The following is a 14,722-nucleotide window of genomic DNA, read 5'->3' as shown; positions in this document are numbered from 1 at the left end:
TACTTGTTTACTATCACCCCTCCTTGCTCTTGGCTCTCCCTGTGTGGTGGCAGTGCAGGGAAGGGACCCGACTTATCTCTGGCATATGGGCTGTAGCTAATCTCTGGAACACAGTGGGTTCATTACAGTACATTCAGATGCTAAAACAGTAGATTGCTGTTGTTGTCAGAGCCCAAGGCTTTACACTGGGCAGCCACAGTGCCACTAATGATAGCTTAATAGCTTTTTAATGTTGCAGCTTGCACCTTGTGTCTGGTTGCGTGCCGAGTGGCAAATCAGCAGAAGAATGTGCATGAGGTTGCAAGTGTGAAAGACTGCGTGTAAGAGTGAAAGCAGGAATGTTTCTGTGCACATATGCCGATACCCATTTTAATGCCTGTATGCATCTTGCCACTGTGTACTCTGTTTCTTTATCACACACAGCCAGGCAGTGTGCAGCACACACTTCCCCCTGACAGACTCGTGAACAGATCCACTCCACTCCAGCTGCGGGAGGAACTTTATCTGTATTCCTGTCCTCACCCTGAGGATACATACACACCACTTGTCTGCCATTTGACACAACCCCCCCCCCCTACACAAAACATCAGACCCTACTATCCCACTCTGTTTCATTATCTTTATAACACTCATTTAATCCTCTGGGGGAATGTTAGTTCCTATGTTGCGTACTGATTGTCAGAAGCAGCTACATGCTCATATCATCAGAACTGTGGAAATAGAAATATTTGCTGTAGCAACAGATTTCATTTAATCCCTGTCTCTTTCTGCCTGTTTTCTGTTTCAACAAGTGCTTGACTTCAACAAGTGCTGACTGTGACTCAGTCTGCACATGAAAACAGTGTTCAGTCTTCCAGTTTAGATTGCAGCACTTATAAAGTTTTAAAACTCTGAGGACATATTACAGCTAATGAAAGTGATTAAAGAAACAGCCACAGGCTCCAGTTTTTCACTCCCAAGGCTACAGTGCAACAGTGTCGTAAGATCGCAGCCTTCATTCAGTCTAATTTTAGAGACAGTCAGTTTTCCTGTCTGAAAACAACAAAACTAATTTTGGGTGTAAAAAATGAAATATATGGGAAAGTAAAGAGACTTGTTGAGATTGTCAATTATTAACCCAGAAGTAGACAGTGAATCCATGCAGTGCAAGTTCATTCGTTACTGTGAGCAAGTTTGTCAGTAACGTCACAACAATGACAGTAAATGGAGCTGACACTTACTACAGCAGATAAAATGTAATCTCACTGGCAACATTTACACTAAGCCTGTGAGGTCCTCAGGGAGTGCTGTACATTCATCTGCTGCAGCCTGACAGTTTCTATTTTTCTAGCATGTATTAAGTAAAATGTCAGGTTGCCTTAGTAACCACATTGACCATGTCATGTTAACCCCAGCACATTTACTCTTCTCTGAGAAAAAAAGGTTTTAGATATAGATCAGTTAAACTATCAGGAGGAGAATGAGAGAACAGACTGGTTTTATATAGAGATGATAACAATGAGACCATTCTGTGACTCGCCGATTAAGTTGTTCACGGTAGCGAACAAGCGAAATCTGGCAACACTGCCGCTCTGAGTCCGGAGGTGGAAGGATACACCAGGAAATCTCTGCGGAGCTAATGGGCACATAAAAGCATTTATGATGATGGAATGTGTTGGGGATATTAAATATGCATCTGTTCCTGCCTCATTAAGCTTCTGTGGCACGAACACACTCTGTTGCAAAGGTCTGTGATCAACAGCCATTTGCTAATATGGAGAGAATCAGAGTATCAATATTTAAAGAGGGGGGCCAGGCTAGGAAGGGACACGCTCACACCCTCTGTGGAGTAATGATGGTGTGTTTGTGACAGGAGAGAAGAGCCGTGTGTGTGGGAATGTGTGTTTCTGTGTATACGCGGTCCTCATGGGGACTGAACCCCGGTCCTGATGAGGCAAAATGTAATTTGTGAGGTCTTGGTTAAGGTTAGGGGTAGGGTGTGAATTGAGGCTTGGTTAAAACCAGTAATGTTGTGGTTGATTGGTGTATGTCCGTGGCATGTTTTGGAAGTTCATCCTGAACCATCCGTAATGTGATTTAAAACTAACTTTCAATTATTTTTCATTATTGGCTTGACTCATATGGTCATCACCTTCAGCGAAACCTCTCACTCAATCTCCACAACTATAATTAAGGGCTCACCTGTTGATTAGGTTGAGTGCTACAAGTACCATGGGAACAGTGATTGACAAGAACTTGAGCTTTGAACTCAACAAAGCACAATCTGCAACAAGGGGCCTTCAAGACTGTGTGTTTTTGTGTAGACTGAATACTTTTAATGTGGATAAGACACTGATGGACTTATTCTATAAAGAGTCCATTTTAACCTTCTGTTTGATTTCTTGATGTGGGTACCTTACAGTGCATAACAAAAATAACATTGTTGAAGTATCTGGCAAAATAATTGGCATGCAGCAGCTTTCTTTAGCAGATATCTATAACAGGCATGTTTTGAAGAAGGCACTGTCAGTCTTGGACAGCTCTGACCACCCACTCTTGGAGTAATTTGTTCTTCTCCCTTCTGGCCAGAGCTCAGGTCCCGCAGCAATATGTTTAAATATTCTTTTGTCTCAAGTGCAATAAATGTGCTTAATCTGCACTAAACTTTGACTACGCTGCTCAGCAGCATCTTTATTGTGGCTGCTATTGCAATGGTTTGGTGCCATCGACTAACAGATGCGTCTTTTTTGTTTGCTGTGATTACTTTGGTTGATGTCCAATGTCCTCTAGCGTGTTTTGTTTGTGCAAAACATTAAAATCAGTTACCTGTTTTAATGTTCTAGCTAAACGGAGTGTACTGGACATCGGGGAATATCCCCACTGGCTGTTTGTGGCCAAACATCTAGACTGCAAAGCAGTCCAGATATCAAATTTGACCAAATAAAGCAAAATGAAAATCCTCTTGGGGTTGTATCAGCTTGTTCGTGTGGTGGAGCTTTATCTTGAAGTGCGAGGGAACACAGAGACATGCCTCAGGCAAAATCATGCTGCTCTGCTCCCACTCTGCACTGCTCACACATCCTGTTGCAAATATGTTAGAAATAAAATTTATACATGTACCAGGCTTAGATTGCTTTGCTTTAACTGGACAGGGATCCCGGCCTTGTAGGATTCAGTAATAGTATAGTAGTAAAGGCAGGAGCAGGCAGTCAGCGTTGTCAATGAAATTTCACACAAGAAAGCATGAGAGGCTATCATAATTAGGTTTAATTTCATACAATCAGATGATCCAGTATCTAGTTTGTATTTTGTGCTATGAAAAACTGTTGAAGCGCTTTTTATTTATAATTATTTAAAAGGAATTTAATTATTTAGTGTTAGTTGACATCTTTTTAATATCGGCTCAATAACATTTGAGCAATTAAGAAAATCCATAGAAAGTATATGAATCTTATATTCCAAGCAGATTTTTCCTATTGTGATATTGTGAGGGAGTGGTCTGTGTTTGTCAGAAATCCTGCAGGATCAGGAATTAAAACAGTCTGCCACTGAACTCTGTTCTGAAAGCTGCTTCAGACTGAAGCCCCCTCCGAAAACTTTGTATTTGCATGGAGTCGTAGCCACCCACGCAAATTGGTTGCTTCGGGTGTGTTGATAAGTGTTTGTTAAGTGGGAGTTAATCAAATTTATAAAACGCAATATTTTGATAGTCATAGAGTTTAGATAGCTCCAAAAACTTTTAATAACCAGCACATGAAGTTGGCAAAATATTGCAATATACTTAAATTGATGACTTTACTGCACGCCTCATAAACTTGATCAAATGGGAGAACAATATTTTCCTCATTTGCAGCTCTTTTCTTCAAGCCCTCATGGTATTTTGTCCATATGGTTTACATTTATCAAAGTCAATCTGTTGTGGAAATCTGCTAATTGAAAATGATCAGACCTGCTTTCTCCTACCCTACATTTGGTTGTTGAATCTGTCGTACCCTTTGGGCATTAAAATAATAGCATAAATAATTAAAATAGAGTCAGTCAGTGTGGCAGGTAGAGAGGGAAGGGTCATGCACGATGGGACATTTGTTGCAATATTTATAATTAGTTTGTCTCCAGGTTATATACTTAGGCAGTTAATGTTACTTTGCGGTTGAGAGAAAATGTGTGTGAAAGCTGGTAGCTGTTATGATAATCGCTGCTGTTATAATCAGTGCCCTCCTCTTTGAATAGACTGGTCTGAATGCTGTCATGGATGAGATGATACAGAAGAGTTCAGCTGCCGGTGTGCTTCTGTAGAACTGTTGGTTGGATGGTCGAATAGCTTCAGCATCTTTTTGATGTCGCTGTGTCTGACCATTTCTGGAACTTTCTGGAACTGACAGTCCAACCTTTACACTCACTTCACACCTGACTGGTCAGCTGTGTGGAGGTGAGAGAGGAACCAAGGCTTCAGCCTCTCTCCCAAGCTCCCATTCTTGATTTCTTTACATGTGAACAACTGTGTGCACCACCATGAATCACTTTCAGGAGAGACTGTCGGAAAATATGCGCTATTATCCACATATGTTAACGATGCCGCGTCCGCCACTCTCAGTGATGGCCAGCTATTAACACTTTTTCATCATGGTTGGACAGCATGTCACTCTGAGCATAACCCTACCTTTAACCAAACACCTTTTTTCCTCAACTCTTCTCTTTTATAGGTGAATTTCTTTTATCCACAGTTATAGTTCCATGTTAAAGGAATATAGTTTGATCCTTTGGGAAAAAACCCAAGATCACTTCTCTCCTGAGTTACATGCACATAATTCCAAGCAAAAAACCACAACTTGTTTTTACATTTCACTGTTCGCACAGTTTAAACAAATGATATACAACATGTTAATTAGTGAGTTCTAGAGGTGCTGATAGGCAGATATTTTTGACTTTGGACAGAGCTGTTTCCTCCTCCTACGCCAAAGCTGACTTGCACTTCAAGCGTGTGTGCTTTCATGTCCTGTGCCAGTCATTATAGGCTCAGTAATGTTCTCCCTCTGCAAAGCTACTTATTTGATGGTTTCTGCTGTCAAACATTTTGCTATAACCTAAGTTTATTATCTTTAGCTGCTCCCCCTTTGATCACCATTTTAATGGTGTTCAATTTCTGAAGTTAGACTAATTAAAAGAGGTATCAGAACAATGAGAGACTTGTCTACATTTTGTAGTTTTATATTAATGTTTCAAGATTAAACAGCTCTGGTCAATAAAATCTACAGACCCAAATGTAAATATTAACTAACAGACAACTCTGTTGACTTTCTCAATTCCCATATTTGTTCCTATGAGACGTTGAGAAGCACATTATTAGGAGTTTTCAACTTTTTTGTCATGTTTATAATGTTAAATGCAGCTATACAGAAGTTTAGAATACCTCCTGAAAGAATTTAATAAGCACTAACCAGGGTTATTTGATGCATTCCCCTCTCAAACTGGTAGACCATTGCAGTATTAAAACAAAAATAGAGAGACACAAACTGCACAGCACACACTTTCTGCCCTGCCTGCATCATAAAGAAGTTTTATAGTAAATTAGGCAAAGTTTTTACAAAAAGCAAACACCACAGTTGGCCAGTGCTGCAATGAAGCTTTGACTGAAAACTGTGTGTAAAATTGATGAAATCGTGACTGTACAAATTACTTCCTCACTGCTGGGAATGTAAGCAAAAGAAAAAAACACTCTCACTCCACATATACACTTTACAAACTGAGACTACATCACGAATGGAAACTGATGAATAATATCAGTTCATGAATGCTAAATGTGTGTTAACCTCTTTGCCAGAGTCACCGCCATGGCCATCATTACAAACTCATGTTGTGCAGACAAGCATTTTGCAAAACCCAGAAATTTATTTTAGATTCTAGTCGAGGTCTCATTGTTTCCAAAGATACCGAATGTGTCAGGCTGAATTACAGGGAAATGTGTAAAATTATACACAAGGAATCTTGGATTTGAATATTTTACTCAAAATGAGGATCATATAGCTTCAGCAAAGTGCTGGAACAAAAGAAAACACAGAATATGCTTTTGTCATTAAGTCTGGATATAAAGGCTTAGTCTCACTTTAAAGCTCTTGAAGTTGAGGGTAAAATTAAGAGTTTAAAGAGCTTGTGAATTACATATTTATGAAGTCCTTTGATTGTGCAATGCACTTTCACTAAAAACATTTGTGGAGCCCCAAATGCATCCATCTCTGTGATCGTCTAAACAAGAAATGAAAATTTAACCACCACTCATGGTGAAGAAGAAGATAAGTGTGGCTGGATCTACTTTAGCAGGTCCGTGTTTTCTGACTTCATCAGGACAAGTCAGCATTTATAGACAAGGAACGACACAGTTGTCAGCATATTTTACAGTAATGAAGCAAATGGTTGGCACTTTTAAGGTGTGGCTACGGCATGGTAGGACTCTGAGCTTAGATGCTAGCTGAACCCAGAAGGTACCAAAGATCATGGTGCTCCTTTTCAGCTGGTCCATGAACATACAGTAGCTGATATTTTGACTATTTGGGGGCAACAAGAACAAGAAATAAATGCAACACTGATATATTGTCATGTTTGACTTGTTTGCTAGCCTATTTCCATATCCAGCAGATACGGAGCAACATTAGCGTTCATTTGGAGATGTGTTGGAGGTGTTTCTGGCCACCTGTGGAATGTAGGTCCTCTGTTGACTCTGTTTGTTGGCTCTGTTTTTGGTCCCCACCAGCTCTCGAGAGAAATATCTAGCTCTTAAACTGCTAGTTGCAAACTCTTTTTTATGAGGTGTAGAGTGAATTTTATAGTATTTTCGCTGAAAACAGCTGCGAGTTGCAACCAAAAACAGCACTATGAGGGAAGTTCAAAGAGAGAGTGAACCAAAGCAGTGAAGTTACAGACAACACTGAGCTGAAAAACACCATAACCCTCTGTAGAGCTGAGGCGTACATAAAAATTCTCTGTGGGTTTGTCATTAACATAAAAGCAGTCATATGATCCATAAATAATATAAAAAATATTGATTATAGCTATTTTAACTGATAACAACAACAGTCTGTGTCTCCATTAGTGCTGTGCCATCCATCTTATTTCAAAGTCCATTCTGTGCTGGTGACATCAAATGTAACAAAGCATTTTGCAGCTTGAGTCAGGCTTTCCATGTTAATGTGGGTGTGTTTGTATGTATGAGGACAAAGACCAGTGAGTGAAAGAGAAAGTGAGTGTGCGTGCTTGCATGTGTATATACTATATATGTATTATTGTGTATGAATGTGTATGCTTGTTTGTGTGTGTGTGTGTGTGTGTGTGTGTGTGTGTGTGTCACAGGCTGCAGGGGACAAGGTCAGACAGGGCTGTGTTTTAATTAACTAGCGCTCGGTCTCACACTATCATCAGCCAAGCAGTTTTTATGGCTAAGAGCTGGTACACGCCGGGCATGAAATAATCCTCTATTGATTCACTTCACTGTCTTTGTATCTGCTTCTATCTGTCTGACTCGCTCTCTCTCTCTTCTACATACACTCACATCATTGCTCATTTGCTCTTTCATTTCCATTGTGCCATTTTTTTTCTTTCTCTTTTACTGCTTCTCTCTCTCTCTCTCTCTCTCTCTCTCTCTCTCTCTCTCTATCTATCTATCTCTCTCTCTCTGTCTCTCTCTGCCATTTGCTCTTTTGCACTCTCTTGCTTTTCAATATCCTGTTCTAATCTGCTCGCTGGGAGTCCAGTGAAGCATCCGACACTTTACGCCACAGCACTGGTTGAGGGGACTGTTAGCACTCACCCCGTAATGTTGCTGGGCCATTTCATTAGACTGCAGGCCACTACACAGAGTGAGAGCAGCTGCCCTGTCTGTTATATTCTGAGGTGTGTGTGTGTGATATAGATAGATAGATAGATAGATAGATAGATAGATAGATAGATAGATAGATAGATAGATAGATAGATAGATAGATAGATAGATAGATAGATAGATAGATAGAAATAAATAAATAAATAAATAATAGATGTGCTAGACGATGAAAATGTTGCAATGTTTCTAAAAGCAGCAATGGAACGAACACAGACTTTTTCAGCTCAAGTCAGTCAACAGGAAGTTTCCTTTGTTTGTGGATGCTTGCCAACTCTTCATTTGCCCCTTCGAGCTTCCATCCTGCTCAATCCTCTTCATGTGCGAATTCTGTTTAACCAGGCTTTGCTGACAGCTGTTGTCCTGCTAATGTGTGTTTGGCAGGGGAGATTATTATGGCTTACTCACCCGACAATTGCTCAGCTCCTCTGCAGACAGGATGATAGTGCCGCATTTCTTTCCTGGGATCCCTCTGTGGAGAAACGAGAGATGACAACAAAAGCTTAGCAAAAATGAAAGCAAAACAACACATCTTCTATTTGTCCACTCTTGGCTCTTCACTGATCAATTAGTGAGAATTAAGGCACATTTTCTAACTGAATTTGGCCTCCTGATTATACTCAGCAACAAGAAGCCCTTTTTGATGTAGCTCATCTTTTCTCATCTCATTTCTTTCTCAACCAATTGTTTTCATTTGAAATGTAATTAAGAATTTTCAATCCACCAATATAACCTCAGTTTAAGAGTGTGTTACAGTAGCAGATGAACTGTTTTAAATAATTTTCCTTGTTTTAATATTTGAAGAAGCAACTGATCAAATTTCTTATTTGCTGACTACTCATTTTTTGGTGATCGAGTCCTTGGGGAATCAAGAAAACAAAGGCAGTCTCTACTATATCTTAAAATATCTTTCATATGCCTTGCAGTCTTATTATCTATCACAGATTGAGGTTATCTGTGCTGATCCACTGCTGTAGATGAATATTAGTGTTGGTTATAAAAATCTCAACAAGTTTTTGGGATAGTTAAACAGACTAAAAGGTTGGTGAGACTAACTCTGACGACCATGCACCAATGTTAAAACGTATTACTCCAGTGTTACTGTTGATGAATGTGTCTGAATAATTCGATGAGGGATGGGTCATGTAAACGATCAGACATGAAAATAAAATCATTCATCCCATTTCAAATCCATTTTGATCAAATCAATTTTGTCAAATCTCACTTTCAAATGAAAAAAGAGATGACAAGAAAAGGCCATAGAAAACTCAACCCCTTGTCCTTTACGCAAATGCAGAGGGGGAATAATCCATGGCCTATTTGTGTTTTTCCATTCTTTATCACTAGACTTAACAACTGTCCTGTTGTTTGGAGTACAATAGGAAATATATCTGTTTTTATGTCTTTATGTATCTATATACAGGGTGAATGTGCCTATGTTCAGATATCTGAATTGCTGGCAGCCTATCAAATAAGACTAAATCTCTTCAGTCCTTTAGCCTGCACAAGGTGACAGGTGGAATTGAAATGTAATGCCAAGGAAATGGAATTCATATATGACGACATGAGAAGTTATAAGTGGAAAAGATACAAAAAAAAGGAAAGCTATAAAAAAGAAGAATTATTTCAGTGACAGCTCCTTGTACATGATCCAAATAATATATTTCTTTTTGCTGTTTTGCTGATGACACCCTAATTCACTTACATTTAAAGCCGAATAACTTCAAACTAACAGGCCCCAATAAGTGCCTCCAGGGCATACTATTTACTCATGCATGAAAGAAAATCAGCTACACCAGAAAGCTGTAGCTGGTGAGCTTACCATTAGCAAACCACATTAGTCAGTTGAAATTGCTCCCCCATTGACTTTCTATATTCTCTGAAGTGGTGCTGTTTATTTTTTATTCTCAGGATAGATAATATTTCATTCAGTAAAGAGTTAGTGAAGGGGGGAAAAATGTTTTCTAACTCTTAAAGCTCTCAAACTGACAACTGCTAGCTGTCAGCTGTCACCAGCGGGACAATGATTTCACAAAACATATTTGTACCACCAAATCCTGTCTCAAAACTGTCCGCAAATTATGGCTCTTTTCTGGAACAATTTATACTTGGACAGAGGAGGGTTTAATTGAAGTGGATGATGCAACACAGCTAATAAAGTAAGCTACAATGGCCTTGTCCATTTTGCATTCTCTGGCTCTTCAGTCTTCCTATGGTCAGCACTGCCAGGAAGACTTCCTGTCGGTCAACAGCAATGTGACGAATTGGGTGGATTTACTTCATTTACATGAATTAATTGATTTTGCCGCAAGTCATGAGCAAAAAATCTGGTATTAGCTTTTAGCATTGAAGTTGGATAATCAAAAATGAACCAGGCAGTTCAATTCTGCTTCAACCAACTGTTTCCTATTTTCAAACTCAGGGTCACTCATGTGTGTCTGACTCGGAGACTCAACACCTTCATATCCATCCCTCATTACTGCAACTATATTTTTGTATTATTCAGACCTTTTCATTCGGTCTCCACCTTGTTCATAATGGTGCACCAAGGCTTTTAACATTATCAAGAAAGAGACATTATATTATTCCAACTCTCCTTCCTCCCCTGGCTCCCTCTTACTGTAGAATTGAATCAAGAAGCTTCTTTTTTTATCTACAAATCACTATATGGTCTCGCCCTTGCTTATATAAGTGAACTATAGTCCTCATACCACACTGTCAGAGATCTGAGATCCTCTGATCCAAGCCCTCTGTGCTCTTAAAGTAGGTCCAAGTCTAATTGTTTAAATTTAATTGTGCCAGATTTTGTAGTTTGTTCCTATGTTTGTCTGAGGTTGTATGTCTTTTGGTTGTCTTTGATTTTATTTTGTTGTCAGTGTATTCTGTATTGTTCTTTTGTCAATACTAGAAAGAAGTCTGGATTAGTTGTGTTGTTTAATAGCCAGAGAAAATCAAACCCCCTTTCTTGTCGACCTGTGATGAAAATATGGTCCCACTTAAGGCCTATATCCCTAAATATTATTATTTTTATTATAACAATATTAACAAAACGTTCCTCTTGTGTCCCCAGGAAATGTAGCGCCTTCCATTTATCCACTTATATAATATCAGTGTATCTCCGGCCATTAACTGTCTCACATGAGGACTGTGAAGTTTACTGAAGTTTCGGTTGCAAATATTATTTTTCCATTGTGCTATTCCCATCCTCCCTGATCATTTCTGCCATGCTTGAGATTTTTTACTCAATTCCAAGAGCAGAGTTTCATATTCAGAGACAAACAAAATTAATTTTTCAGACATTCTTCACTACAGTAAGGTAAGTAACGATGTGCATTGTGGATGTTAGCATATCATAAAACCTGGGGGAAATCAGTATAGAGTATGCATGTATGGCTTGTCCAATCGAGCGCAGCCACTCTGGTTGGTTCTACTGAGGTGCCTCTAAACACATTTCATCAACAGCATCAAAATGGGATACATCCCATTAACTTTCTTCCTAAGAGCAGTCCTGTCTCCCCAAAAAAAAAACATTTGTAATAAAGTCAATATCATCTGGATTACACCGTCATCCATCCCAACACGTTCCCCTCAATGTCTTTGCAGAATATGACTCTACATTCTTGGATTGTACAATTTGCTAGTAGATGTAACCCAGGGAGATATTTTGTTTCTTCCTAAACATATTTGCCAAAGCAAAGCAGCAGTACAAAAACACATTGCATAGGAGACACTGTTAGTGAAGGAGACCCAAAAGATTTAAAACAAAGCCCAATAGATGTTGCCAAGTACTTGCTGTGTGCAAGACTGATGCTAGTGACAGTTCAGCTACAAAGCTGCATGACTAACTTCTGTTCATACTGACATTATACTTATTGCAACTGTGGTCATTTTCTGTCAATTTCCACAAAAGTTTGATGGGCTTGACATCATGCACTCAAGTTTTCCACACAACATGCTAAGGTCAAAAGACTGGATAAAGTGCTCTCCCGCTGTGTGTAAGTGCTTTCTGCTCTTTGTGCAGAGTGTGTGCGTTTTAAGAAGTAGATGAAGACCTTTGATCCTCACACTAAAAGACTCCCATCGATCTCCAGGTGGGGAAACCATCCTGGTCGCATGGTTGAGCGATGCAGGAAACTGTGAGAGTGTTTTCTATCACCTAAAGTCTTACACACACACACACACACACACACACACACACACACACACACACTCAAAAGACACTTGGCACCCTATCAGCCATTGGCTCAAAAATACAGCTTTCAAAAGACAAATGACTCCATATCTACATTTGTCTCTGCTCATTCCTTCCTTCACTTCCTGCAACTGAATCAATTCCCTCTCAGATGTTCCCAGAAAAGACCTGTCATGGTAAGACCACTGAAAAGCTAAAAGCAACAGACAAGAGTTTGGATTACACAAATGACTCTTCGCTGTACTGACAAGCTGTTGCTATAGGGTAACAGCAGCTTTAGCCAAGATAAACTGCAATGTACAGCCAGGAACAGGCTTTCATCCATTAACCAGTGTTTTTTTCTGCTCATTAGTTCCCAGAAAAACACTTTACTGGTTTACACAATATTTATATGAAGAACATGTGTCATATTGCATAATTGATGATCAAAATATTTGATCGTTTTCTGTCTATTGACTAATTGTTTCAGCTTGACCTTTTTTTTTTTCAAATGGATAAAATCTTATTTCATTGTAGAGCTGTGTGCAGAGCCATGATTTTCTCAGCCCCTCCTTGCCCTGTCCTTTCACTCTCACTGTCTCGCTCTCACTAACACACAACAGACCCGTCTGTCATAGTCAAGCAGCAACCTCTGGCCTGAAGAATGAAGCTAACACAGAAGTCTCAAAAACTGCAGTTCCTCGAATGGCCAGTTGAGGAACTGCAGTGTGTGTCACCGCTAACTGTCCTCCAGACATCACCTCAGCTAATTTAAGTGACCAAATGTAATCTCAAGGCCGTGTTTGTGGTGTTCGGAGCCATCCATTTTAATATAGAGTCTATGGTCTTAGTCGGACTGACCACCAGGGGGTAATCATTGGTGGGCCAGTTGACCTTCAGTAAATCAATTAAGTTTTTTCCAGCCCTCTCTGTGTGCCTGGTGTACATGAGAGCGTGCTGCGTGCGTATGCTGGGACTGGGCTCAGTGGCCAATCACAATGAGTTATTTGTCTGTTTGCTTGCTGCTTATTGTTCAGTAATTTATTTGTACTTGGCAATTTAAGTATTTGCCATGGAGCACCTTATATATGGTATTATATATTTAATAATTAATGTAAGAAATAAACTATTCGTATTAGCAGCAGCCTCTGGGATCCAAAGTTGTAAACAACCATACCTTGTAAATATAATATTAATAATTCTCCCCCTTGATAACTCACAGAAAGAAAATGAATCAGTTGGTGTTAAACTGCAATCTATTTCTTGCTGGATTTTATTCCTCTCATACCTGTGCATGCCAAAAATCCCACCCATCTCGTTGCTTGAGAAGATATTGGAAAGAAGGAGATGAAAATGATTCGCTCCGATCTCATTTGCACCTTGCTATTGATTTGCAACAGTAAAAAGAAAAAGAAAGAAAGAAGACTCTGACTGATACTTGATTTATGATTTGTCTCGGTTACAGAGTGAAGGCCTCCTGTGGGTGCCACTCAATATATTGCTCCCTCATATTACTGAAAATATGAAATGGTAATCTGATAAATGTGTCAGGCTGGCAGTAAGTTTTGTTCTTTGAACTGCACCTGGACAAATTAGAAAGCTTTTCTTTCAATAACTTGGGACACCTTAAAAGAAAGAACTTCTTTTTTGTCTTTTCATTAGAAACACTGAGGAGTCAAAGCAGTGGTGCATGCATAATATAACCCACCCATTAACACAAAGCTTCAAAGACCCAAAGGGTACACACAGGAGTGTTTTTGAACCTCCGATATTAAATAAAGGAGAGCTGTATATTGTGCGCACACACACACACACACACACACCTACATAAATTAAGACAAAGAGACATACAATCGCCCATAGGAACACGTAAACCCAGAAATTACTTGCGCAATATCACGTAAAGCATGTTACAGACAAACCAACACAGACCACACTCATACACACCACTTTTATTCACAGCGGTGAGAATCTGTAATTACAGAAATCTTCAGGGAGTCAAAGACTAAAGCAAAACTAACAAACCTGCTGTGAATGAGGAATAGCTAAATTAATTTTGCCCAGGGCTATACAAGAAGGACAAGAAAAAAAGGAGGGAGGATTGAAAGTGAAACTGCTGGCTGTGTTTGAAAACCAGGCTACTCTCTTGTTTTCTTTTTCCAGCTTACAATGTGTGTCACTATGCACCACAGGTCCTATTTTACGTTTTTGTAGTTGGCCACTGTGCCACTGTGTCAGTATGTCACCACCTCAAATCAACATATTATTTTCTGATATTTTTAACCTGAAATTTTGTTGGATTCATCCTTTCCTATTTTACTATCAAGTCTATAACCACATGAGCTCTATGAGGCTGTACTTAGGCTCTGCAGTGCTTTGAACTACATGTAAACATCAGTATGCTCATCATGATAATGCTAATATGTTGATGCTAAGCTAGGGTGACCATATTTTGAAACCTCCAAACCAGGACTGTTAAGTGTACTGTATGGTCATGCACATGCACATGTATGTGTTTATGCATGCAACATAGGTGTTTTCATCAGGATCGGGGACAATTTTATCTTAGCACACCTACTGAGCGCACCTTTCAACACCATGGATACCATGGACCCAGAATTTTCGTTGCCAGGTACCTTATGAAGGAAGGTGCAAACTGACAGTCAGAAAGAGCTGCTATTGCCATAGCCTGTGATATAAAATGC

General features: G+C 39.5%; 1 protein-coding gene across 3 annotated transcripts in view; it reads right to left on the bottom strand.

Moving 5' to 3' along the window:
* The window catches only part of LOC111221742 (copine-5), a 115,426-nt gene that overhangs the window by 32,386 nt on the left and 68,318 nt on the right, over window positions 1-14,722 (bottom strand). For all 3 annotated transcript variants that reach the window (XM_022745278.1, XM_022745279.1, XM_022745276.1), the window contains one exon: window positions 8,255-8,318. In XM_022745278.1, coding sequence (XP_022600999.1) covers window positions 8,255-8,318 — 64 coding nt within the window. The remainder of the gene's footprint in view (window positions 1-8,254; window positions 8,319-14,722) is intronic.

This window comes from Seriola dumerili, unplaced genomic scaffold (genome assembly GCF_002260705.1).
Source record: "Seriola dumerili isolate Sdu_G_001 unplaced genomic scaffold, Sdu_1.0 BDQW01000088.1, whole genome shotgun sequence".
Lineage (NCBI taxonomy): Eukaryota > Metazoa > Chordata > Actinopteri > Carangiformes > Carangidae > Seriola > Seriola dumerili.
This window is presented reverse-complemented; position numbering and strand designations above follow the sequence as displayed.